The 27,763-nt window shown below is 41.3% G+C and overlaps 1 protein-coding gene across 1 annotated transcript; it reads right to left on the bottom strand.

Annotated features, from left to right (window-relative positions):
• Positions 1-313: 313 nt before the first annotated feature.
• espnla (espin like a) lies at positions 314-27,630 on the bottom strand. Its single transcript, XM_088616614.1, has 10 exons — positions 26,373-27,630; positions 24,846-25,036; positions 16,888-17,074; positions 15,556-15,738; positions 14,106-14,237; positions 4,740-4,901; positions 3,957-4,068; positions 3,409-3,527; positions 2,989-3,171; positions 314-2,434 (listed from the first exon to the last, which is right to left on the bottom strand). The coding sequence occupies exons 1-10, from the start codon at positions 26,664-26,666 to the stop codon at positions 851-853; spliced, it is 3,147 nt and encodes a 1,048-aa protein (XP_088472740.1). The 5' UTR covers positions 26,667-27,630; the 3' UTR covers positions 314-850.
• Between the last annotated feature and the right edge of the window lie 133 nt (positions 27,631-27,763).

Raw genomic sequence — 27,763 nt, 5'->3', positions numbered from 1 at the left:
ATCAATAATATACTTGTTATATGCAGATACTCGTGTTATTACTATTCAATGATTTTTCTCTTTAGACAGAAGATGGTGTTTCTGTAACAAATGCCCTGGTGGTTTCAGAAAAATAAATAGGCTGTCAAAAAATACAAAGTAGTTATTGGACTTCTTGGACTTCAGTAACTGGATTATTACTAAATACAAGGACTATAGTAGCAGACGTGTTTACTGACAAGCTGTGTTTGACATCTTTTAAAACTTTATTCTGTGCAGAGGAAAGGGTTAAAATGAGGAAAAACTAATAACAAGCCGTGACATTTTAACAAAATTTCCCTTATAAAAAAGTTTATTGCAACAAATTAGCATCATTACGCAAAAGGCAATTACATTTCCTTTACAGTATTTTCTCCATGCATTAAATTTGTTTTCCTAACCTTTCCCAATGGTTTTACAATTTATTTTAATGAGTCATATTTAGTATTGGTAAAGTACTAACAGGAATTTGTACTGAAATTGTTTTAGAAATAAATCCGATATGGTTTTTATACATCAGGTACATTCAACATAATATATATTAAACTGACCTATGATTCCAGAATGGAAACAGAAAGTGATATTAGATAAATACTGTTGAAACTGTTTTATTAGAAAAGTGTATCAGTGCATCCACTGCCCTCAAATGTTCTCTGAAAAGATAATGCAAAGCCACACACACTAATAAGGAACATGTTTTCAAACTCTTTGTCTTACTTTTTACACAGTCCTCCACAGCAAGGCTCAAAAGGCAGAAAAGGCACATACAGACCTTCAAACTGATAAGTAATATATATATAAAAATATAAAAAATATCACAGTCTCCAGGTAACTATTCCTCAAAATCAAAAATCTCAGCCTCTTTCTCTTTCCAGAAAGCAAAGCTACGGTCAATGTATTTGCAAATATCATCGTTGCTGAAGCTGGATATATCTGTGCCACCCTTCCTCACCAAGTCCTCTTCTTCATCTGGTGTGGCAGTCTGAACAATGACTTTGGGCACGGGTCTCACTGCTGCCATGGGCTGCTTCCCAGAGTCAGACATGGCTGCAGGCTGGCTTTGAGAGTTCCCGAAGAATTCAGCCTTAATGTCTTCAAAGCCGTCCTTCCACTCCCTGTTGCCAGCCTCAATGTCCTTGATGACAGCCTTGTGGAATTCCCGAACAGTCTCCCATGTAAATTTCCCCAAATGATCGAAGACCTCAAAGCAGAGCAGGTGCCTCATTTTCCTCTCGTCAGCGGGCAGATCCTGTTCAAGGATGTGGAAGTAGCCGAGCATGAAGAGGTCAAGGGTCAGGCTGTTGTAATCAATGGGTGCCCCATTCACCCGAGGCAGGAACTGCTCAGGGGAGTATGTCACTTGCTGGCGATGCAGACGCCTTATCTGACGTGAAGGGACACGAGAGATGATATTTCTCCAGTTGCCGATCATTTTGTTAATGGCGCTTCTCTGCTTGAAGAAATGGCCCAGGTTGCCATTCTCCATTGACTTCTTGGAAGGAGATTCCTTCGGTGCTTCACCTGTGCTTTTCTGATCAGTTGGCTCCGTTGCTCCCTGCTCTGCCAGACTCTGTTTTCTCTGAAGGTCCCTAATTTTCAAAGACATAGTGTAGGCCGACTTTTTCCAGTGACCCAAGAATAAGACCACGATACGTTCTTTACGCAGGCTTGTTGATTCCTGGAGTGGAGAAACGTTTGCCCCAACAGTTAATTCTTCTGAACCAATGCCTGAATCACTGATTTGATCTGCAGGTTGGTCACTATAGGCAGAGACAGGGACCCCCTCTTCCAAAGCTGTCCGTTCACTCAAGAGGCTATCCTGCCTGCTGTCCACAGAGTCTCCTTCATTGTCTTCAAAGTAAGGGCTTGGATTCTCCTTAGTTGGGCTTTGCCTCTCAAAGTTTGACCTCAGGTTGCGGACTGACACTCCAAACTGCTGAATCTCCTTCTCAACCTTATCTCTCATTCCTCTGGTTGAATTCTGTCTTTCTGGCTTCTGGGAGAAGACAGTCGCAAGATCAGTGTTGGGCATCTTGGAAGTGACCACAGAATCACCCCGTTCCTTCTCATTGATGTTTGTGAGGAGGAGAGACATGCTCTTTACAATGCCTGATATTCGGTTGCACCACACTGGTAGAGGCACTTGGCCTTCATTCCCTGCATTCTGATGCATGAACTGTGTGTTGACTGTGATGTTGACGATGGGGGCTGGCAGAATGGTTCTGAGCTCTTCGGCTAAGCGTCCCAGCTCAGACTCATAGGCTTGACACTTTTTCTTCATCTGTAAATTCTCGATCTGCTTCTCCAGATATATGAGATCGTCTTCCGTCAGCAGCTCACCAAATGGGCCTAGTATTGCATTGTGAGCTTGAGAGTACCTCCAGCCATCCATCTGAATGTATTTGCTTCCATTTTCCTGTTAGAAACACAAACAAAAGTTGTAGTATATACCATTAAAGAATGCTGACCAGAATTATTCCCAATCTGAAAGGTATGTTAGGTACAGAAGGATTAAAATAATCCAATATTCTTAGCCCAGAAAAGAGATCTTATTATGCTTTTGTATCAGTATCCAAGTACCTGACTTGTTTTGTCAAAGTACATCCAAATAACTATTGTAGTAAAAGTTTAACAAGAAAAGTAATACCAAAAAACTATTTATATTTATATATATTCAAGTGCATTTAGGGCTGAAAATAAAAGCTGTCCTTTCATACAGAGTAGTGAGTGTCTAGTTCATGCTATACATCCAGCTAATTCACTGTGACCCTAATAAGAAGCAGTTTGAAGAAGTGCTAGGAGCAAAAGCAAACTAGCCATTAAACCACACATAACATTTTTGCATATAAAATAGCCACCACTACAAACTAGTCCTCTATTATCATCTGCTTTCAATGAAGAGAGGAGCTACATACACCGATGGAAGGCTCTTTTAGACAGAGTGGACCAATATCATCCTCAGAGCAGTACCTTCCTCCTCTGATCCTCCTCATCCTGCCACCGTGCCTGCAGTTTGCGAACCATCACCTGGCGTTTCCACTCCGCAATGGACCTCCCCTTCTCGTCATGGGTGGGCACCAGTGAGTCAATGTCAGCCAGAGACACCTCCTCTGTGGGCAATGCCACCATCCCATTCTGCTTGGTTTCAGATTTCTGTGAACAGCAGGGTGGCAGTGATTGAACTGCATTGAACTGCTGACATGCTTACTTACTGTACCTGCACACCTGTTCATCTATTCTGCACAACATGGTTTACTCTCTTATGTGCGTTAGATGAACTATGAAAAAGGAGAACTTGCAGGAAGCTACAGATATGCATGGGCCTTGTTCTACAAGATGCAGTTTAGACAAAATGAAAAAGATCAAATTTAAGAAGACAATGGGGCCTACCATTTGTCCAGTAAGAACTGCAGTTATCCCAGCCTGTTTCAATGTCTTAATAGTCTTCATTTCAGCAAACAGGTCACAGTTCTTCAGGCTGGGCTTTGCCATGTTGAAAGACTTTACTCCTGTAATAACAGTAACAACCAGCCTGTTATTGTCCTGCAGTCCTTCAGTATAAGATAATTTTACTTTAAATATAAGAAAGTTGTTTTAGAGAATTACATAAGCAGCCACCTAAAAAGAAAAATAAATATTCCAGTCAACAGCAGTGAGACACATGGTAACAACTCAGAGGGTGCAATCTGACAGCCTTTATGAACCTCGTTAAATTATCAGCATCTTAAGACAGGGCAGCACTGTGAAATTGGTCAGTTTAAAGAAATAATGAATTCAATGAATTAAGAGTTCATTAGTATGAAACATTACATACATTACATACATTAAAGATTAAAGAGTAAAGAGTAAAGAGTTCATTAGTATGAAACCAAGAACCAAGAAGCACCCTGGTGTAACAGTGCACTCAGTGTGGCTAGGCTGAGAGCCATGGATCTCACCAGAAGAGGCCTGCTGTGCACTGCCTGCAGTCTGCCTCTGAGCTCCAGCTGTGTTGGTTTCTGAGGTCTGGGCTGGCGGTAATGGAGGAGCTGGGGGAGGGGGAGGGCAGTGCTGTGGGTGAGAAACGGCGAGGCTGCATTTGTAAAGGAAGAACCGTAGACTGGACCACTTTCAAAAACCTATCCAGAGATGAAGTGAGCATGCTGCACATTTTGCTTATTTCATAGAAACAATGGGAGGAAACCAAAAATGTGAGGCTTGTTCCTGGGAGGTCTAATGTTAAGATCCTAAGTCGGAAATTATTTACAGAATAATGAATACAGAAAAGTCACTGTGGTAAGTTTGATTTAAGTGTTGTAGACAGGCATCAGGCAAGCCCCTGCAATGAGAACACCATGGTGGTGGAAAGCAGGTTATCAAAACACATTACGTTGACAAATCTCTAAACAAATGCCCAGATTTTAAACCTGAGAGTAATTTGGGAATGTTCGTATTTGAGCCAAGCCCATAAAGAAGCATTAATCAATGGGAAAACAAGCTTTAGAAACAGTAACACATACAGTCAGTTTTATAAGAGCTCCAAAAACTGGGAGTGTAAAATTCAATATAATTATCCCCTTCCTATTTTTTTAAAAACTGTAGGAATTAGCTAAGAATATATAGCAGTTAAGGAGAAAGCCAATGAAGGCCTTTAGTTAGAATTTTCCTAAGATCTTTCTCAAAGCTTTAGGCATCGACAACTGTGTACCAGCTGAATTCCTCAGCAATGGCATTACAACTACCTTCCCATTCTCCATTCCTGTGCTGCTGCAGGAATCTCTGCGCCGGTCGTTCAGGCGCCGGTAGTAGTCTGCACTGCTGGGCTGCCAGGATACTGCTGGTTTTCCTCTCTTCTCTGCCTCGTTAGTGCTGATGGCAGGCAGGGAGCTGTCTGCTGTAGAGGGCTGGAGAAAAGAGCACCAAAACTATATTGTGTTCATTGGGCCCAGGCGGCAAAAAAGGGTATAGATCAAGTAACCTAAAATGTATTTGTTAGAAAATCCCTTCTAATGTGTGATGCACCTTCTGGGTGGATCAAGAATGCTAATTAAGTATACACTTTTCAATAAAACTGAGGTATATAGCCAGATATGTATGTTTTTTATATAAAAAATTAATTGGTCACACAGAATAAAAACAGGAATTATGTGGAAAGGCTGCTGAACTCATAAGGGATTTTACATTGCCACTAACCTGACAATTTGGAGAGACACATACAAATTAGGAATACTGAGGTGATGCATTGAAACTCACACAGGAGGTGCTGTTTTTTTCTGGAATGCTGTGCAAGCCCTGGCGAATTAATCCTTGTTCTACGCCGTCTTGACAACAGTATCCTGACACACAGGCGTGCATCAGAGGGAGTTAACAGTGGTTTTCTAGATACCACCTGTTAACTGTATTGCAAAAGTATCTCTGTAGATTATGCACATGGGTTAAGAAAAGAGCTCTCTCTTTCCTAGCGTTAATCCCGCATCAACAGGGTCCGCTTGTCGGCACGCCCATCTCCATTTGGTGGTTTGAACCAAATCTTTGAGCTGACGTTGCCATTAAATGCGACCGAGAATACTTCCAACCGGCGCGTCGCTCCACCTGCCGTCAGAGTGGGGGAGGAGAACAAAGTAATGTAGCCAATTCATAGAGGGGGATTATTAGGAGGGATGGGAAATTTGGCCAGGACGCCGGGGTTACACCCCTACTCTTTTTGAGAAACACTCTGGGATTTTTAATGACCTTAGAGAGTCAGGACCTCGGTTTTACGTCTCATCCGAAAGACGGTGCTTGTTTACAGTATAGTGTCCCCGTCACTATACTGGGGCATTTGGACCCACATGGACCCCAGGGTGAGCGCCCCCTGCTGGCCCCACTAACACCTCTTCCAGCAGCAACCTTAGTTTTTCCCAGGAGGTCTCCCATCCAGGTACTGACCAGGCTCACACCTGCTGAGCTTCAGTGGGTTGCCAATTGTAAGTTGCAGGGTGACATGGCTGCTGGGAAGAAGAGAGCTATACAGTATATGGTTATAAGATAAATAATTTGCTAACACACAAAAAAAAAAGTACTTGTAAGAATTGTAACCAGGTTCCGTCCAGGGAATAGTTTTCAAGTCTCCAAACCTCATTTGCCTATTTTTGGATGGCAGAAGGAAATAAAGCACCCTGTGAAAACACAGCAAGAATACCCAAACTCCTCAAAATCAGACCCGGGACCCTTGATGTGTGACACAGTAGTACAAACGACAACTGTGCTGCCCATTAAACCTGAAGCTTAGGTGGAGCAGAAGGATGTTTCACCATCTCTAAGAATACATTCACATTTGTTTTGTTTTTAAATGGGCTCTGAATGCCTGCCTGAGCTAAAAGCAATTAATGAAACATGTGAGCTTCGAAACCGGAATAGAGCCAATGTGAAAAACGATTCAGTTGCTATTTTGTTCTTGAGTCCCACTGTGTTTCCTTTATATAGCTGAGAATAAAAGATGGTTCGACATCAGATAAAAGGTAGTAATTGGATAGGGGGGTTCAGATGACGTCCCCCAGTGCAGCAGTGATTTGTGGAATGTTTTTGTCTTTGAGGACTGAATGACAGCCCTGGTGCTGCTCATGCTATGCCAAGTAGATACACACTAGCAATGACAGATAAAGTCACCTATCGAGTCTGTACTGGGTGAGTTTTAAGAAAATAATCCCATGCATAGTTCACAGAATTTCAGCAGTGGAGGAGATATAAATCAATATATGCAATGATGAAATCCTTTGCTTTGAATACAAACCAGTCTAAGCATTAAATATATTAGTTGTAGGTATAACTTTAAACAGGTCCTCAAACTTTGAGCATTAAACTCTCATCTTTACCCAAAGAGGCGCTATGCAGCACAGCACTATCCTAAATTGCTATATTATGACCCCTTCAAGCATAGAACAATAAATGAATAAGAAAATGAAAGAAGTTAAACCTTTGCGCTTCTGATCAGCAATCTGCAGAAAACAAGGTTCATCCTCCTCTGAGGTTGTGTAGAAAAAGCAGATGTTTAATGCCGAAAACATCTACACCAAATCCAACTCTCTTTATATCTTAATATTGGTATAAGCTGGATCTCGATCTGCTATAAAAACAATAACAGATAAGCAGAAGTCTAATTGGTGCATTTGGCAGAACTTGTAGAGGGTTCACAGACTGCAAGATGTTACTAGTAGACTGTATTGCAGTCCAGCCTAAGGTATTAGAGCATCACATTCAAGCCATTACCTGGTCAGTTACTGAACAGGAAAAGCAATGAAAACATACAAGCCATCTTTACTTCAAGTTTGTCAAAAGCATTCAGTAAACCTACTATTGTCATAAATTGGCTTCAGTTCCACTACTTCTTGATTCGGTCCTCGTGACGTGTAATTTGTCACAAACTTGCACAAAGCTAAGGGTAGCATAGCAAACATTAATCACATCTCTTGTGAAAACTCCAGTCCTTCAACACACTGGAACCCAATCTGAATATCCCACATTTCACACCAGTGAACTACAACTTAAGGAAGTAACAAGGAACAGTAGTCCCTAAAATCACTGAGCTGCAGATCAGGCACAATTCCAGTTTATGGTGATTAAAGTGAGAAAAAAATATAAATTGTCAAAGTGGCATGTCTGCAGATTATCCTAGAGGTTCTAATTGTGAGTAGGAGTTTGGGCAGGCACAAGACTACCACTACCACAGCCCATAATGCTCATTTGATTCCATTTTACTCATAACGCAAGAAGTGCTCTCTTCCCTCAAAAACAGGACAGAGAAACTACTCAAATCTAGCTCACATGTCTCTGAGGTAACCAAAGCATCCACCAAAATCTCATAATAATAAAGTGAGAACATGAAAACTCTGCTTGAAAAAGCACTCAAAGACAGAATCAAATTCAGGACCCTTAAGCTGTAAGTCAGCAATGCTAACTGAACGAGATCATGCAGCTTAAATGGTAAGATCATCCAGGATGTGGACCCTGTCCTCACTGAGAGCCATGTCACTTCCTCATTTGAATTCAACAGAAGAAGCCAAAGTTATAATATTGTTCATAATTGTGTCAAAGCATCTGTTTAACGTTTGGCATGTCTTTAACACGGAACAACATTACTACTTATAACTTTGCAAATTGTAAAATACTAATTAAGAAAGCTACAGTAAAAAACTGCAAACTGAAACCTTCTCTTAGAACTCAGGCTAAAAAATTCTCAAATGGTATCCAACTATGAACATAACCAGCTGTGAACTGTTGGTACTGGCACTCTAAACTCTAAGGATGTATTTTTGTGTATTTTTCATTTTTATTCTGTGTAACCATAGTCAACGACTACTCAGACACAATTCCACATACTAAAAGCAGACCTCTTTAACATTGTTTGTTGCGCACGTTTTTTATCTGTATGACTTATACATTTTTCAATACATAAAACACATAGTCGACAAATATCTAACAGGCCATGTAAAAATAAACATAACGATTTCACTTTCTTGTAAAAAGCCCATCCTGCACATACCTAAGACACAGGTAATAAAAAGTCACTATTCCACTATTATAAATGCTCATACAACACATTTGACGGGACCACACCAAAGTAGTTTTCTATTGGACAATATTTTGTAAAATATACATACTTACAACTTTTATAGCCTCTTCCACATCTCATCGATACCTGTCTTAGTCACCTGGTTTAGGCCTCCCCTTCAGAAGACAGCATGCCAGCTGAAGCTCAAACTACCTACTACTTGACGACACTGGTCTTGTCTTTCCAGCCAGTGGCCAAAAGCCCAAGGATCAGCAGATAATAAACAATAAACTCAGATCGAGAACTTCTTAGAATGACATTCATAATTGAAGAAGAGGATTGGATAGCCAGTGATGTCACTGATGCAGGGGTGGAGACCAAAATGTGTTTGTTCAAGTGAAGGAGGTGGGGGGCTTGAGATAAGCAAATAAGGGACATTGTATCCTGCACGCTTGGCTGCTTTTCCATGCCCCTGCAGGGTATGAAACAACAGGGTAGTGTAACAGAGATTTAGTCTTGTCCGTCTATAATCCTGATGCACACACCGGCAGAATAACTTGGTAATGGATCCATCCATTCAGCCATAGTGATCGCAACAAAGGCAGAGATGCTAACAGTCACCTTAAACTGATTTACGCCTTGGTGACACTTGTTTCCAGGTCATTGATCAAGTTTTCCCAGTTGGACGTGATACACAGTGGCTTTACGTCTTGCTTACAAGATATCTATCAAATGTCAGAACTGCCATCACAGTTCAGGTTCACCGGGAATAAGTAGGTCAAAGCCAAATGGCACAGACTCATATTGTGATGAGAGCCAATCACTTCTGTGTGGAGTTACTACTTGCTCTCCAGCTGTATTTTCACTGTGGAGAACATTGATCATAACTGATAATAATAATGATAATAATTGCTTACACTTATATAGCGCTTTTCTGAACACTCCACTCAAAGCGCTTTACAGGTCATGGGGACTCCCCTCCACCACCACCAATGATAGGTTCACAATGAGCCACACAGGGATCTAAATTCAATCCAGTCAAAGTGTGCAGCTTTCAGCTAATGCTGTGGAACAGATCTGGTGAGATGTAATGTGTAAGGGACTGCTTTAAGAATGCAATGCAGATTTACCATATGTTTAAGGACAACAGACATTGTTTGTTGGCTCCTGAGTGACTAAACCAGTAAAAACATTTCTCTGTGGAGCCAATCCAATCCTGTGATCTAGACATCACCTACAAATTATGCTCCATTTACTTCATTTACAGGTGCAATTGCAAATAGAAAAACAGAAACAAAGTGAGAGAAGAATCAAAAAGTGGTCCTGGAACCCCTGTTAAGTGGGTGTCTCCTCTGGGAAGAATGTTTAGTGGCAGAGAAATTATTTAAAAAGCTCGGAAACAGCAAGGCAGAAACAAGAAGGTCAGCTCCCTAAGCAAGAAGATAAAATGTTCCTGAAGGATCCCATCTCGTTGGCCATTGGTGGCGATGGGCAGCTGTGGAAGACTCCTAGAGGGTCAAGGTCATGACCCGACATGACATGACCCGATTTCTGTCGGGCTGACATTGGAATCCCTGTGTGCTAATTGATGCTCATGACAGACTGCACTCCAAGGAAGCCATCAACCTGCATGGGTCTCTTAGAGTGACACTCATTGAAAAATAATTTAACCAAAAGCTGCTGCTGTTGGCTTCATTTAATAGTGTTCTAATCTTCTCTCTAGCCACGCTTTATAATTTCAGCTAAGATGATTCAATATCGCCTGGCACGCTGGACTAGTGTTTTATCGTGGCCGCCTGGTGGTGCTGGGGCCTGGCCCTCCGTTCCAGACCTGTGGTGTTATCTGCTTAGAGTTTGAACTGTATGTTCTCCTTGTGCTCGCGTGGGTTTCCTCTGGGTGTTCCAGTTTCCTTCCACAATTCAAAGATATACTGGTAGGTTCACTGGCTTCTGGGAACACCGGTCCTGGTGTGAGTGTGTGTGCCTCTCTGTCTGTGTGTGACCTGCGGCAGACCCTCCAGGTTGTATCCTGCCTTGCAGCCATTCCTTGGTTGCTGGGCTTGCTGCTCTGGTTCCCCTGTGACCCTGTACTGGATAAAACAGTTAGAAAATGGATGAGTGGATGATTCGCTAGCCACAAGTTTACTTTAGCTCTTTGTCTTGTTCCCCGAGAACAGAATTCTTTTATCTTCTCTGTTAATATTAGCCAGATCCTAAGACTCTTATTTTATAAGCTAGTCTGATCCACAGCCCAGAATTTCATTTATTCTAGTTATATCTTGGTGTGCATTGGCTTCACTTACCTGTGTGGTAAGTGGGGTTTCTGAGACATTTTAATTTTACTTTTAGTCCAAAGCATGTAATTTATGATCTGTTGATTTTAAAATGTCTTTTAAAGCAGTTGACTTTACAGCTCGTGTGGGTTTTGAACTCCCTCTAAGTGAAGAATGCCAAGCCACTATTACGTGCGGAAGAACTGTGACAGAAAAGGGTAAGGACGTTTCAAACTGTACTTTAGAGCTGGCCTCCCACTCCCCCTAGTGGTTGTTTATAAGTGGTATGCCACTAAAGTTCCAGATTTGCTGTTTTGCATACAGCGTTTTTATATATTGCGATAGAAAAATGAAGACTCTGGAATAAAGACTTGAACTGTATAAGGAACTAGCCAGTATGAGACATTTCTTCTTAAATCTTCTTCAGTGCTAACATCAGTAAGTCACATCTATGCTGATGTGACAGAAATAAAACATCGCTCATACCATTTTTCTTCAAATTTGACTTTTGAATATTTGCAGCTGTTCTGCTTTTCCAGAACAGCTCAGGGCTGTCAAGACTATTGTTCACACAATAGGTTGCTCTGAATCAGAGTGTCCCATTTGGGAAACTGCCAAGGGTGAGGTGTTTACAATGCAGTTCCTTGGCATGGATCCCAAGTAATCCATTTAAGGGCTCAGTGAGGATTTTTTTGGGATGGGGAGAAGCAGAGCTTGCATGGGAGAATAGTTAGACAAACAACATGAGTCAAAATAAGCAACAGTACAGGTAAGTGGAGTTAATGCCTGTTTTCACGAGAAGGTATCACTAAAAAAACACCACTTGAAACATTGTAATTACGTCAGTTTGAGCAGGATACTTGTCACTTTAGCTGGAAGGCTTTCAATAGCAGAAGTATGCAGCCCAATGTTAATCAGTAAGTTACCCGAGGGAAACTTCATGTTCCGTTTTAGAGAACACAATGCAGGAAAAGCCCTACTTTTTAAAACATTAAAAAGCCCTTCACAATGCAAGGACTAGTAAGTCTAGTGAACAGCGAGCACAGCTTATAATGATTAATTAATTAAAGAACTTGATGATCTGGAAACTACATGCTAACAGTAAATGAACAAGTTTAAAGTTTTATTTAAGAAATACATTTCTCTCCCTCCCCTGTAAGCGTTGGACACTTTCAAAGTGGCGCATGACGAAGACATAGAGAAAATGGTGCCTGGCAGCCTCTGAAACTAAAGCCTGAGGATCTCATAACCAGCTCCATCCCTTCCATCCGTATGGATGCTGCCAGAGAAGAGTAACTGATAGTCTCTTATCCAGCACTGGGGAGGTAAACTATTGCACCTGACTCCACCACCCTCCAAAACCAGCAATTAGGCCCTTTGTTCAGGGAACCTTTCTAATGCAGTTCACTGGCCCAGGCTAGCTTCATTTCCATCAGCCTCGGTGCATTAAGATATTAACAACGGCGATGTTGTTACTTATTTATAGATCTTTTGTTACTGCAAGCGGTGGCACGAATGTAGATACAGCACAAAACATGTGCTGAGTGATTCTAGTTAATAGGGAATCTTAATGAAACAATAGGAAAAAAAACATCTCACATGTGAATGCTTCGGGCTATGTACTGCAATGGATTCGTTTTTCTTTTTTTTTCACCTAACTTCTCGAAGAGCATAGCTTACTATCCTGAGTCACATGTGCCAGTTTTCATAAGATGCTGAAGACATCCTTTTGGAAAATAGACACGTCTAGCATTTGACCTGCATGCGGTTATTTGGCTTTACAAGTAGTTACTTGTGATGTAAATTAACCATTCCACCAAAAATAAAAAAAATAAAAATCACAGGAAAGCCTCAACCAGTAATTTTGACAGTCTGAAGCCCTGTTTTGGCAACAATGTGCAGTGGAATCAGTCAGATGTGACCAGGACACCCCAAGTACTGTAATGGTGGATAATTGGTGAAGGGCTGGCTGGTTTTATAGTTATTGAAGGCATCCTTGGTTCATAGAGCCATAGCTTTTGCTCTGGAGTTGGTCCTGTGGGCATGTACAGTATAAGAGGAGTACTAGAGGATAGCCTGACAGGCATGTTTTGGAGGGGGAGACACACAGGAATGTCGTGATCATCTTTCCTGCATATGTATGAACCAGGCTAATGAATAATTGACAGCTCTCAAATGAACTTGATATCAAGTGATATATTAAAGCACCTTACTGAGGCAGGCCTATGCATCTTTAAACAAAATTAGGCCCCCCACATATTCATGGTGTCTGAACCATCTGTTTAGAGCTCTAGACTCCAGGATGTGTGTGATACATCTGTCAAGAAAAGACATTTGTAACTAAGCGCTGAAAGAAAATATACCATATTCTCTCAGGTTCTTTAGGTTCTTGATTCATGGCATAACATTGGTTTGTACACCCTTTTGTCTGACATGGTGTGGACCATATGAGCAATCTTTGGTTAACCAACTGAAACTAAAGATGCATCAAGCTGCACAGCATTCCTTTTTTGTGACCCACATTAAGATTGATCAGGATCTTCTTCAGAGAGAATGGAGAAAGAGAACAGTATGCAGAGCACTAATATGGCATTAGTACTGAAATATTCACGCAGACTAAAATATATATATATATATCTTACCATTCCATTTTTCTTGAGAACTGAAAACAAAGAGCTTAGCCAAAATCCCCGGAGGCTCCAGAATCTTTTTTAGAAGCCACACAAATAAATCACGAGCTTGTGATTCCAGTTTCTGTTTTTTTGGAATTCTGTACTCTAACACAAAATTCCAATGTCAACAGAAAATTTTGTTTCTGGAACACCCAGAATATAGCTTAAAATAGCTAAGTATCTGAGGTTCCAGAGGAAGAGTGCAACCACAAACAGACTGACTGTGAAGCACAAAGTACTTAACACTCTGTTAACACCTATTGCTTCCTGCGTGGAATTTACACTCCTGCTACTCAAGCATGTGTTAATTGGTAGAACTATCATGAACTATACTGCCATCCATTTATTTAAATTCATGCAACCCAATGAGACAGATGTTAGTGAGGGGTAAGAATTGGACATGTCTAAAATCCCATTTGAACTGGGCTGCTGTGCTCAGATACCAAATCTTGAAAGGCGGCAATCGTAGCTCTTTTATAATGAAAAAAGACATAATCTCTGGACAAAGAGAAAACAAATGGATTCATTTTCCTCATACTTAGTTTTAAGGTGGGAAGCTACATGTGCGTGGAAAGCCCCCTTTCAGCAATTCAGACTTGGAGGTGAAAAAAGAAAACAAATCACTTCACTCACACATTCCTCCACGACCCTCAGGTAGTTGGCACAGTTATAGTGCCCGTTGTACTCTGCCAGGTCAGCTGCAGTGTACCCGTCTCTGTCCTGCGTTGCAGGACTCACCTGGTTCATCAGCAGGATTCGACAGCACTGGGGGAAGAATGAATCACTCCACTTTCAACAGGTCTGTGACAGAGCAATGCCGTGCACTCTAGCTGCATGACTGTGGTCTCTCGTAAGGCTTTCATTTTCAGTATCTACTGACCTGTTATCTTTGTCATTTCACATCAAAGAAATAATAATGTTAATGCCTATATCTTTACATTTGTAAATACGTTTTGTGAATTTATTATAGGCACTACCAATTATTTGCCCCGCCATTCTGGGTCCGAGTTACAAACCCTGACTCACCCCTGGTTTAAAGGGAGATTTATCTGTCCATCAAGAGGGCTGATGAAGTGGATCTTAGGGTGATTAATGTGGGACTCTTGGTGTAGTTGGATAATTTTGTCTGTCTTTGTGGAGTATCCTTGGCTCTGTCATTATAGAGCAGGATTGATTGCAGACCTGTTGTTTGGAAACTACTCATTAGAGTCTGGAGAAAGCACAGTTTATTATTATTAATAATTATGATTTATTATTTTTGTTTAATGTATTTTTTCATTTTCTTACATCAGAGCACTTTTAGCAAACAGACACTATTTGCACTGTTATTTGTCTGGCCTATGTGTTTATGACTTCTGTGACCACACCTGGACCACCTGGCCAGGTGGTTTAGTCACAGGATCTTTAACAAGAAACCAAACAACAAAGCTGCTGGAACCCTACATTTACTGTACAGGTTGTCCAGTTGTGTCAGATTGAATGTTACACCAGCACGTGGTCAAAATAATTATGAGCTGGGCCATTCGGAGCAGGTGAATTTAAAGGATGCTCTATATTTTACTGTGAGTCAGTGTCATCTACAGAGAACTGGAGTGATGTACTGAATAGTACTTATAGTTATCACTCAAACTACTGAATTCTGGACAAGTTGAGATATATTTAAAACTTTGGAAGGAAGCCAGGTGTTTAAGGTATTGCAGTGGTCTTATCTTCATGAAATAAAGTCAATTATCATTTTTTTGACAACAGAAAGGTAGAGCAGGTCTAACAACATTAGACAGGTGGAGAAAGATATATTGAGATGTTTGTAACATGCTTCAGATTACAACAAAGGGTTTTGTTAAATGTCAGATTATAACAAAATGTTTTCTCTGGATGTGCTAGGTTGCATGGGATGAAATTTGATATACTGGTTAGGACAGGTTTCCTCTAGACTGCTTAAAACAAGATGTTACATTAAAAGACATGGCTGCCACAAGCCAGTGTGCTAAGTATGCATATTTGTCATGTGTTGTGACAGCTGTGCATCTCTACTATATTAAACAGAGTTTGCAAACCTGCCCAAATGAAAGGTAGCCCTCACCTCCAGCTCCCCATTCTCAGCTGCATCATGTAGAGGGGTCCCACCCCAGTAGTCCTTAATAACTTCTGCTCCCATGCGCAACAGCCGTTCCAGGATGCGGTGGTGCCCCCCACTGGCTGCAAAGTGCAGTGCAGTGGCCCCCTCGTTGTCCTGAGCAGAGAGGCTCATGTCTGTGAAGGAAGCCTGTAGTGGACAAACAACACCAGTCTAAAACATCCAGGGTCCTGACACCAATAATCAAGGAGAAGATCAAAACAAAAAATGGCTTAGTAGTTGCTTTTTTTTCTTAAATATGATTAATTAAATAATGAGTAAAGAAAACATTAAAGAGCATAGGAAAAATTTCACCATGCTGAAAAACCATAACAGTGGTGCGTAATAATATTCAAGTACAGGCACAGAAGGAAAGGCATGAACACATACTGTATACACAATGCTGTGAATGAGAGCAATTTACACAAAGTCTCCATGGGGGTTTCTGTTATTTTAAAATATTTGGTATTAACACTTAGTCTCACCTAGCTTAGTCTGGGTGAAAAGAAATCATGCTGGCCATTCAGCACTCTTTAGTTCATTGAGCACTGGTCTGAAAAAACCTCAGGTAAACTATATATGTGGGATTAATATGAAGTGTTGTTTCAGGTAATCTATTACAATTGCCAGTGAAATTTAATTGACTCCTTATCAAGTGTCCCACCATACATACATTACATAATTTATTAGTGTCTACATATCCAAAGCTAAAGGACTGCTTTTTGTTATGTAAAATGCAGATTTATCAGCATAACTTTAGCTCGAAGACTAAACTTTCTGAATAAAATTCATCAAATTGATTTGTGCTTTGGTAGAAATATTACAATAGCACTAAAACTGAGTGAAAAGAGTAGAACAAAGCAAAATATATTAGACTTTTGCACAGCTGTGTAGTAATACTCTGTTACTATACAATACTGTTTTCTGAAAATACTAAATGTTAAAAGCACCATTGTTTTTGCAAAACTAAAACCATTCATTTTAAAGGTGCCATTTCACACCTACACATAATAATGAACCAATTCCATTACTAATGCCAGTTCAACATCAGGGAAAATGGGACTTACTTCATCCTTCCAAATTTCTTTGTTACCCTTGCCCACTGCTTAAGGTTTTCTATCAGTATATGAAAAATTGGAAATCTGTATAAAAACTTAGAAACCGGATCCTCCTGACTCTTGCCCCTTAGTAAAAACAAAATACCTTTCTGCTGTGGTTCAAATAAAGGTCTTTTCCTTTCCATTTCACTGATGTCCTACACTCGTGCATGATGGGAGGCGAGCTGCGGGCTGTACTCACCAGCCAAACGACCAGGGCGTGGTGCCCCATGTGTGCCGCGGCGTGCAGAACCGTCATGCCATCGTGAGCTCTCAGGTGGACACTGGCACCACAGTCCTTCACCAGGAACTCCACTACGTGCAGGTGCCCCTCTTGGCAGGCCAAGTAGAGAGGGGTGGCGCCATTCCTCGTCTGGTGATTGACGCATCTTCAGAAAGGCCGAGAGAGAGAGAGAGGGAGAGAGGGAGAGAGAGAGAGAGAGAGAGAGAGAGAGAGAGGGAGAGAGGGAGAGAGGGAGAGAGATGGTCAGGCAGATCGGAGCTTCGTGAAATGTGCAGCAGCTTAAGTGTTCAGTCGGACTCCTCAGATTCTTCACCCTGACCTGCCGTGTCCACCCAGAGGTACTCCAGTACTCAAGTAGTTCTCATCACCTTATTTCTCAGCTGGAGCCTCCATCTACCTAGCAATCCTGCTATCCAGGGGAATCCAGCGAGACAGAACATTCTTCCGGAACTGGAGGTGCAATTCTTCTGCTAACAAACTATACCAAGAATATTTGCGATCGCTGCACATGTACTGTATACTTGGGAAATGAGCAAACCTTTTATGCTGGCATTTTCTTCTGGTAAAAGCTAAATACCATTGCAGATCATGTTTTTTGCTGTGTCGGAGCAGAAATGTACAATGTACTGAAGTATAATTAAAAAAATAATCAATGATTTCAACTAGCAGAACTCACAAGGACATATATACACATACAAGTAACCATGGCTTCTTATAGGTCTATAATATCATGGGACATAGGCAGCAGTGTGGAGTTGTGGGTCAGCTCTGGGCACCAGACGAGTGGGTAGAGGGTCAGAGATCATAAGTAAAAATAAAGGTACTTAAACTGCTACGGTAATGCCCTGCTGTACAAATGTCTCTTCATGTTGTCATTGTAAATGAGATTTTGTTGTCTATTGCCTTTTCTGGCAAAATAAAGGAACAAAAATAACTAGGCAATTGGTTCTTTTTATTCCAGGTTTACATTATCAGGCTCTGTTCATTTTCAGTCGAGAAAGCCTCCTCTCATCTGTGGTCACTTTGATTTCTTAGATGCCTCTGCTTCATTTCTTTTACTTGACTTGGTACACATTGTCTAGTTTAACAATGGCTGCGAGTCACAGGGTTGTGCATCATAAACATTGCCACTAGGTGGAACTATAGAGTATATTACTAAGAGAAATACTGACCTTGCCTGTCGGAGAAATACTGCACTACTGTTTGTCATGGCATGTAAACAGGAATTAACCAGCAGCTTCCTAAATGCCAGATAAAGCTTAAAAGTGCACATCAAATAATGACAGGGTAAACATGGATGTTATATAAATAGCAGGGACTTGTTTTGCTCCACCAGCCTGCAAAGGCCTCACTAGATTAGCTGAGTGTTTTCACAGTAGGTCCTAATCTTCTAATCTTCTGGTAGATGCAAAGGCATTCTGCAATCCTTATAAACCTGTATAAACCTGTGCAGCACTGCTGTTCCTTATCTGTTGGAGAAGTAGTGGCTCTCATGGGCATGACCCTTCTCAGTGTTTTGATTTTGTCATGAAGAATAAGTCTGTATGACACTGGCCTTTCCTGTTTTTTACATTTTCCAGGCTTCAGCCACAATTCCGCTGTAAAATTTTGGGAAACTATACACCGGCTTTCTTTTCAATATGTATACTATCTAATATTATAGCTGCTTACATGAAGCATATTCTCTGAAATAATGGAAGGGGTATCCATGTCTTGTAAAAGATGTGGAATCTCTTAAAAAGTCATGTTCAATGTGAAGTCGGTGCATTAATTTTGTAGCTGTATGACCCTGGATTTTCTTCCTTCATTTTTTACACATTTGGACTGAACATTTCTATTGATCTCTCAACCAAAATAGCTTCAGAAGGCCATTACAAAACTGCAAATATACAGCAAGGGTAAGTGATTACAGCAGTGCACAGACATTTAACAAAAACCTGTGAATGCCTTGTTCTGTCTTAACGACATCTGGTCAGGTTAAAACTGTACTGGGTCACCACTGTTTGTTTCAGCAGCTCAAGAATCTGACAGGATGGACAGGTCCCGACTGGAACTGATCCCTGGTAAAAGTAAAAAATATCATCCCATGTTACAGTTTATATAAAAACCCATAATCCTGTAATTGACCACTGAACCTGCAGGGGGCAGTGATCCAGATTCGAAGAAGGAACCTTATGGAGGAGAAGACAGGTGCAAACCAGGAAAGCCGGCGACAGGCAGCAGTGGTGTGGGAGCAAGTCGCAGGCAGGGCAGGCAGACGCGCAGGCAGCATGCAGCATGCAGCTGCGCAGACATTGCAGAGCTGCAGGCAAGCCACAGAGATGAATACAGGCAGAAGCACAAAAGGGGAAATCCAAGCGGGATGACTGAGAAGGTGAGAGGTCCAAACACTGGAAAGGGTTCACAAAGTCGAGCAATCTGGGTCGACGACAGGAATTACATTATAAGCAAAGGAAGATCCAGGAAGCATGGTGAAGGGGACAGGTGTGGAGTTAAACCAGGCAAGAATTCCAAACACGTAAGAAAACAGCAAGAGAAACGAGCTGAGCCACAGGCTCTAGTGCTAAAACTGAGCATTGTAATCCCGGTCGAGAAGGAATAAATACCCAGCTGGAAAACAGCTGAGTGCTGTTTAATTACAGGCAGGTGGGACTGACAACCTGCCTGACCAAGTTGCCAGGCTCAGTTGTCCAACCTGCAGATCGGACAATTGACTCATCGGTCATGGTGTTAGAGGAGCTCTAAAACAGCCCTGTGAATAACATTTGCACTGAACTCCTTCTCTTCGATAATGAACTAATAATAAAATAACTTCAATAATGACATAATAGACTTTATTACTATACCTCCTAAAGTTACATGTCCATAATGTTCATATACTTTGGCACAGTGGTAAAGATGGTCACAGCAACTAATGGTAATAAAGATGGACAAAATGGATATCACCAAATTAATATTTCTTATCTATCACCACAAAAGTGTTTTTGGATCCTCGTTTCATCTTATGCCATTACTGAAGGAGCGAAACCTTCTTGTTTCTTTTCCATTCTGTAAACCAGTCTTCTGCCTGCACTCTCTAACTCTGAACCCTGACACCCAATACACTCCAGTGGAATCTTCATTAAATAAAAATCCCAGCCTTCTCTGGCGGATCTTGGATTCAGACCCAGAATCCTGTAGCACTGTCAACATTAGTCTCCAAGGCAGCACTCTGATTGATTAATAGAGCCAGAGCCAAATAAATCCCACTTTTGAAATCCTATGCAAGTATGTGCCACTAATCCTCGCACTGTGGTGTATGTGTAACACAGCCCACTTGGTCCTTGGGCTTGAGCCAGTGATCTAACCCTCTAAACAACCTCAAAACCCTTGAGACCTCAAGCAATGCTGGGGCAGGCCTTTAGGTATAGGTAAGTTCACAGCTAAAGGAGGAGCTGTGTGGCTCAGAATGTGCAGATATCTGAGAGAAGACAAATTCGAGTTCACAAGACATATATACAGCTCATATTTACAGTGCTAGAGACTTTTCTTTTCACACCTCACATTGACTGCATTAAGTCATGAACACACAGCAGTCCATTTTTCTGCATTCTAGAACTTATGTTTTTGGAAGAATTAGCTTTTAAACAATTGTTAAACAAACTAATACTATTAATTAATGCAGCAAGTTTCAGTAACAGATTTATCCTTAGAAGGTTTTAAAGCAACAAAAAGTGAAACCTATACGAGGGTCAGAATACTTTTGCTAGTACAAGTACAGTACTTTTTGTACAGTATACTGAACCCCCTTCCACAGAGGGGAGCTTCATTCTGATACGACTGAAGAACTGGACGTTTGCCGAGCTGGAATTCAGCCAGCTCGTGACCACAATTGGTGCGGTCTTCAAAATGATGGGAAAGTGAGTAGTCACAGTGTAATGCATTATTCTTTTGAAAAGCCTGCAACGAATTTGCTGTGCTTTTATCCCTTGACATCTGTCAGATACCACAATCCAGTGTCCCATCTATAATAGATGATGTCTGTTTAGCTCCCACATGTTGCTGCTCTGGTATTATCCTCCTCCGTTTCACTGATAACATTCAGTCTTCATTCATCTATTATCTTCAAACATTTTTGTATGTATTGCCGGCTTGCCACTCTCGGTAAAAGAGAAACTTAGGCCGTTTGTAAGAAACTAAAGAAAGTGATAAGATTTGATGGTGTTTCATGTTCCATGTTTCACGTTTTCCCATTTCAACAGAGTGTAATATGTTTTTATGGAATAGCTCCGGAGTGGAACCTTGGTCTTAAGACTGGTTAGACACTTTAAAAAAGACTGATACACTATTGAGAGAGAAACTAAATTTAATTATCAATATTGCTGTGGAAGGCCAGTCTTTGAGCGGATGTTTTTATCAATCAACCTGCCACTTAAGGCTCTGGGCTCTATTGCCTGTGAATAGTCTCATTGGATGGCACATAATTAATTCAATAATTGTTGAAGAGTTTAGAAGTAAAATTCTCACATGGGGGTCAATTAGTAATGTTTGGCATGTAATGTTCTCTCATGGTATTAGCGTTTATTGGGTAAATTTAATAGCAGAATGAATGTATTTCCTTGGATATTATCATAAGACTTTTTAACTGCACTTCCTTAGTTACTGTGAGTTCTTAATGTGCACAGAACTTAGGTTGGGGCCTGTCACAATCAAAGGCTGATATCCCATCTTGTGATTTCTATTCTTGTGATGGATAAAAACATTATACACTGTATTTAAAGGATACTAGATCCTTATGTTTTAGCTGTTGATTGTTTTGATTTAATAATAATAATAATAATAATAATAATAATAATAATAATAATAATAATAATAATAATTGCTTACACTTATATAGCGCTTTCCTGGACACTCCACTCAAAGCGCTTTACAGGTAATGGGGACTTCCCACCACCACCACCAGTGTGCAGCATCCACCTGGATGATGCGACGACAGCCATAGTGCACCAGAATGCTCACCACACACCAGCTATCAGTGGGGAGGAGAGCAGAGTAATGAAGCCAATTCATAGATGGGGATTATTAGGAGGCGATGATTGGTACAGGCCAATGGGAAATTTGGCCAGGATACCGGGGTTACACCCCTTCTCTTTTCGAGAAACGCCCTGGGATTTTTAATGAGCACAGAGAGTCAGGGCCTCGGTTTTACATCTCATCCGAAGGGTATTTAAGGGTTTGTCTATGAGATAAACATTGCCAAATAACTGGATGTAAACAATTTGACAGCTACTTAAATACCCTGATGCCTGATCCCTCATCAGAGTTCAACGTCTTGGTATAGCTGGGCCCAGACAGTACATGAATGAGGAAGATCTGATAGCTTGCTTCTCTCAGGTTTGTTGTTTGAACAGTAGGTGGCAGACTCCAACCGGACCACACATTCAAAACTAATTCCCTAATCAAGGATAAAGGCTTCTGCATTGTAAATAGTGTTTTCTTTCTGCTGAATCCCGGTCCACAATGTAAACATCGGAAAGTTGTGGGAGTCTACACAGTAGTCACTGCAAAACACAAACTGACCTTGCCTATTGTTATTTCTTCCACTAGGAATGTTTATTCCTACAAACCCTGCCTTGGTCTCTCTTGAAAAAGATATCTTAATTCAGTCTAAGGAGATATCATGCCTTACTCTGTAGCCTTTATACTTGTGCAATCCATACACATTTGAGATTTAGCTCACAGCAAATGATAACCAGGTCATCCTAACATCATTTCTAAGGAATATAAATACAAAAAAGAGCTCATTTCCATCCAAAGATGATAGAAAGCATCTGGATGGCACCTGTTTATAGCAGGTTGAGTTTCCCTATGAAACTCATACGATTGGCACAGTTCTGTTACCAGCGATCTGCAGGTATTTAAGCCTCAGTATCGAGCCCTGATCTGTGTGACAAGCTGTCTGTCAGAGCTGAGCTAATAATAGACCAGCACACACCACTCTCTGCCCTGAATGCCAAGGCGCCATGGATCTGCGTGCTTCCCACATGCTCCACAATACAGCCATTGTCAACAGGTACTCAGCTGAGGCCTTTCTCGACCTCTGTGAGAGGGTCACAGAAGGGGTTGGGAAAGGATCGGAAAAAAAATGACTCAACATCTTCCTTTTTTTTCCATCCAGCACTTCAGCATGCATCTCACTGGTGTTGACAGGGTTCAGAAAAAGTGTTTATTGATGGTTGGAACTGAAACGGTGTTCAATGTAAAAGCACCATTAGAAAGCACAATCATTTAGACAAGAGATCTTTAACAGTGCGTTCAAGTGCTGCCCAAACGAAGATACAAAACTAAAGATCTAGTGACAAGATGTTCATACTTCCGTAATATCGTATGCTGGTTATCATCAGCGTATATTGGGGCAATCTAAGAAATACAAGTGTGGCACCACTATTATCCTTTGTTTTAGGTTTGAGCTTCAAACACATCACTTGCATCAGTTTTACAGTTTAAAAACAGTCCTATGGGTTCGCCACTCTCCAATGAAATCAATGTTACCCTCTTCAAAAACCACAGATTTTCAGAGAGCTTACTGATTTTTAATAAATTGCAGCACTTACGAACTGGTTTTCCTTTCACCAAATGTTTCTCCAGTTGGCTTTACTGTAAACACAGCAGAGCTCTGCAGAGAAGTTCCCTTTTGACCTCTGCATACATGCCACATAGTTCTTTGAGCTGAGCCTGAATTAAGGTTTTAAGACAATTCCCCACTTAAGTGAAAGAAAGAAGCAAGAAGGAATCTTAATTAAAACACAAGACACGAACTACAAAAAGGTCAAGCCTGGGCTATCCATAAATAATAAATACACAGGAATACAACACTAATCTGCCATCTCTTCAAAACTAATAAAAGTAGAAATAAAAAATTAACAAGCACATAATACATAACATGCAACATAAGTGGTAGGGTTCATTTTCTTTGATGCTATGTTTGATGTTTTCAGTGTGAAAGAATGCATTTTAAATATGAGTAGAAAGGGTTGAAACAAATTCATTATTTATTCTGATACTGATGTTTTTAGGTTTAGTATTGGTATCCAAGGACTAAGAATCAATAAATCTTATAGCCTTTAAGAGAACACCACACAAAACTGACAGTAGTAATCTCACCTGTATCTCAGCTCACCTACTAGTGAGAAACAGATTATGATCTGTTCAATCTCTCAATGTAACTGCAATAGCAGCAGGAATGGGCTGCTGGCAGACACAAAATGGGCTATACTGGGGTTGATAGTCCTAGACTGTTGTCAGTCTACAGCAATTAAGCGTTATCTTTCACAGTCCCATAATGAATAAAATGTAATTATTCAATTGACCCTTTAAATTCTTAAAGTCACTGACTGATCGCTTAAGAGTTAAGTCTACAGTGGAGGCGGGTAAGGTTTTGCTGATTTACCCACAAACTTTCAAGGGCCCCATAGTACAACATATTTGAGCTCCTGGGTTATTTGAAGCCCATCTTGGAAAGCAAAGGCACACTCAGATACACAAAGACTCACACCAGGGCCCGTTTTTCCCAGAAGCCAAACAACCTACCAGTATATCTTTGGACTTTGGGAGGAAGCCGGAGCACCTGGAGGAAACCCATCTGAACATGGGGAGAACAAACAAACTATACCCAGGTAGCACCCCAGTTCTGCAATCGAACCCACTGCGTTACCCTTAAATAGCATAAAATGGAACAGGTAAAGGTTAATTCCATGCTATAAGGAAAAGAAAAGAGACGCAATGTTTCGGCTGTGGGGCCTTCTTCAGGTGTACCTCAATAAAATGCAAATGACATCCTGTTTTCAGGGAACACGCTCTCAGGGTTTGTGATATTTGATGGTGTTTGGTATGAAAAGCACCTGCTGTTGCTTGTGTGTGATATGCGGAGATCTTACCCTGGTGCCTGACTGAGCAGCAGCTTCAGACAGGTCAGGTCCCCCTTGGCAGCAGCATAGTGGGCTGGCAGTGCCCCACAGTTGGTCTCCACGTCTGCCCTTCCTCCTGCCGAGACCAGCCACTGGACCAGCTCCACTCGGCCAAACCGTGCCGCCAGGTGTAGGGCGGTGGCCCCTGCACTGTCCCAGTCCTGAGGCACACACAAGATGCCCTGAACGATCACAGGAAACCCACCTGTCCCATGTGCCCTTCCTCAGCACAGAGCTCAGCTATGCTCCAGCTAACACAATTGCAGCATTGCTCTCTTTCACACTCATTCACATCATACAAGAACCGGAATCACAATCCCTCTTGCCACAAAACGCCTGCTGTTACGGCAGTTTTATTCAGCTAGAGAAAGGTACGCTTAGAGAATTCTCCTTTTCAGCTGTCTGAAAGGAAATGCTGCTCATGAGATTTACTTTTGACTGAGATGGTATTCTCACAGCTCTTCAAAAAAATACATTGTGGTGGTAAATTGCAATAATTTAACAATGGAGGATAATCTTTTTAAGGCATCCTAACTAGCTCAGGCAGTCAAAGGATCACTGATACAAAATGGTACTGATGGAACCACAAAGGGTCAGGGACATTACTGTAAATAAAAAACAAATACCTGAGAATTTCTGAGTCTTAACAATGGACAATCATTTTAAAAGATGAAGACCAAAGCTCTATGGCTACTGGCCTCATCAGGATTGAAGCCAGTGAGACAAGTTTCATATAATAAGTTTTCTACCAAAATATACACGATCATCTTTAATACATCCAAGGAAAAAACAAGCCAAAAAGACTAAAGCAGGACTTGTGAACTTCTGACACAGGTAACACAATTTCAAAGTGATTAATTATGTCAAGATCTGACCCCCAAGTATTGTTTGTATTCAACATATTGTAATCCATTTTAGAGCATCATGTTCCCTGTGGAAAAATACAGACCAAAGGATCCTTTCTTCCTTATAAAGTGTTAACTCATTAGTTAATTAGAAAACCAGCTGATAAAAAAACAGCCTAATTGCCCAGGTGGAATGTAAATGATATCTGAAGCGTGCCTTGAGTTAATGAAGTCTCCATTACTGTCACAAATTCTAGTTTTTCTGAAACTGTTCGGGACCCTGAAATGATGCCCCAGTACAAGCATTGCATGCAATAGTGTTAAATACACATTAACACCCCTCAGAGATGAGATGAACTACTTGAAACAGTGTGCTACGTGCCCTTTTAATGTACTGCAATCTATAGTGTGCAGTCCTTTACAAACGCGATGTGCAGCAGCTGAAAATCTCCTTATTACTCCTCATACCAGAATTGACTGAGAAAAAGCTGGAGCAGTAACAATGGGTAAAGAGAAAGAGCATAACGATTCAATGATATCCTTGCAAAAATGAAGTTATAAAGTAACGTTCTTCGATAAAACAGTCACAGATTTATTTCACACATTCAAGGAAAAAGACCACCTGTCCACCCCTTGGCCAGGCCTGCCTCACCTCCAAGTTGCAGCCTCCATTGCTGACCAGCCACTGCAGCTCCTGAGTGTGCCCAGTGGCCGCGGCATCATGGGCAGGGGTGGCCCCGTTGCCCGCTCTCGGGTTGCCGGGGAGATGCGCCTCTCTGACCAGGAACCGCAGGCAGTCCAGCTGGCCGCAGCGGGCGGCATGGTGCACGGGGGAGGCTCCCAGGGGGTCGGCGATGTCGGGGGTCAGGCGGCCGGCGGCGCACAGCTCCTTCAGGGTGGAGAGGTTCCCTTCGCGGGACGCCAGGATGGCCTGGTGCAGCACCATCTTTGCCAGTCTCTCTGGGTGGCCTGTGGGCAATGGGTGTCGATTCTGATCTCCCGGTGTGTGTGGCTCCGTCAGAGGAAGGACACCTGAGAAGCAGTCGGATACCGGAGCCACGTGACGAGGAGGAACAGGTCAAGGCTGATGAGCAATAAAGGTAATGAAGGCACTTGGTGGCACAAAGCATAGTGTTTAGTATCTCCTCCCTTACCACGAAGCAGTCAGCTATGACCAGAGAGCCTCTGTTGTCTTTATTAAAACACAGTCACACACAGCACACTAGTTTAAAATTACACACAGCCCCGTATCACAAGATACACACACGACCGGAACACAGACACGTATAGGACTTGGAGATACTAAGGTAGCTCTTAGACTTGGAGATACGTACCGTCTAAGAGCTTTGTGGGTAAACGTAGGGGCCAAAACAGTAAAATAGGGGTTATTATCCTTCTTTTGTCTGAATTTGTGTTTCTAAATATAGTTCCAAATAAAGGTGCATCTCAGATCACAGCAGGGTATACTGCAAAGCTCCGCTACTTAGTTCTTACTGACATGAATCACTACAGCCGGAACGCAGGTCACTGAGCTACTTGTATTGTATTATAACATACAAAGTCTGGCGTTCCAAGGCAACAAGAGGAGACCAGCTCCCGACATAAGTTTAGGACACCTGCCAATTAAAATGTCAAATTGAAAACAATATCCTCGGCCCACCAGAAAGTTGGAGTGGTTATAGTTGGCATGGTTTAACATTAATTAACTTTAGGATCATTCTCAACCGGTTCATACTTTTGCATAATTTGCATGTTTTCAAAAAATATTCATTATTTCAGGATAACATGATGTCTGTTAAGATTAAAATAATTGAGAATTAAGATTCAAAGACAATTCAAAATACTGTATGTGTTTTCTTGGAATGGGACAATGGTAAAAATAATATGTATATGTGTTCATTGAATCTGATGGAGCACCAGGTTTAAACATAGATCTAAGGAAGTTTCACATTACATGTGCAGTCTACCTGTTGTTGATGCTACCTAGGTTTAGTTACCTTTAGGGTTATAAGAATTCATGTACAATTGTTTTTTTTTCCAAAT

Source organism: Lepisosteus platostomus, chromosome 2 (genome assembly GCF_059453375.1).
Source record: "Lepisosteus platostomus isolate fLepPlt1 chromosome 2, fLepPlt1.hap1, whole genome shotgun sequence".
NCBI lineage: Eukaryota > Metazoa > Chordata > Actinopteri > Semionotiformes > Lepisosteidae > Lepisosteus > Lepisosteus platostomus.
This window is presented reverse-complemented; position numbering and strand designations above follow the sequence as displayed.

Bases quoted from the DNA above. Each gene is read 5' to 3' on its own strand.
- espnla (XM_088616614.1), bottom strand. From the start codon at position 26,666: ATGGTGCTGCACCAGGCCATCCTGGCGTCCCGCGAAGGGAACCTCTCC. The intron at 17,075-24,845 runs GTAAGATCTCCG...GCCTTTCTGAAG, and splicing joins CTGCTCAGTCAGGCACCAGG to ATGCGTCAATCACCAGACGA. The intron at 4,902-14,105 runs GTGAGTGAAGTG...TCTTTTCTCCAG, and splicing joins TGAGGGTCGTGGAGGAATGT to CCCTCTACAGCAGACAGCTC.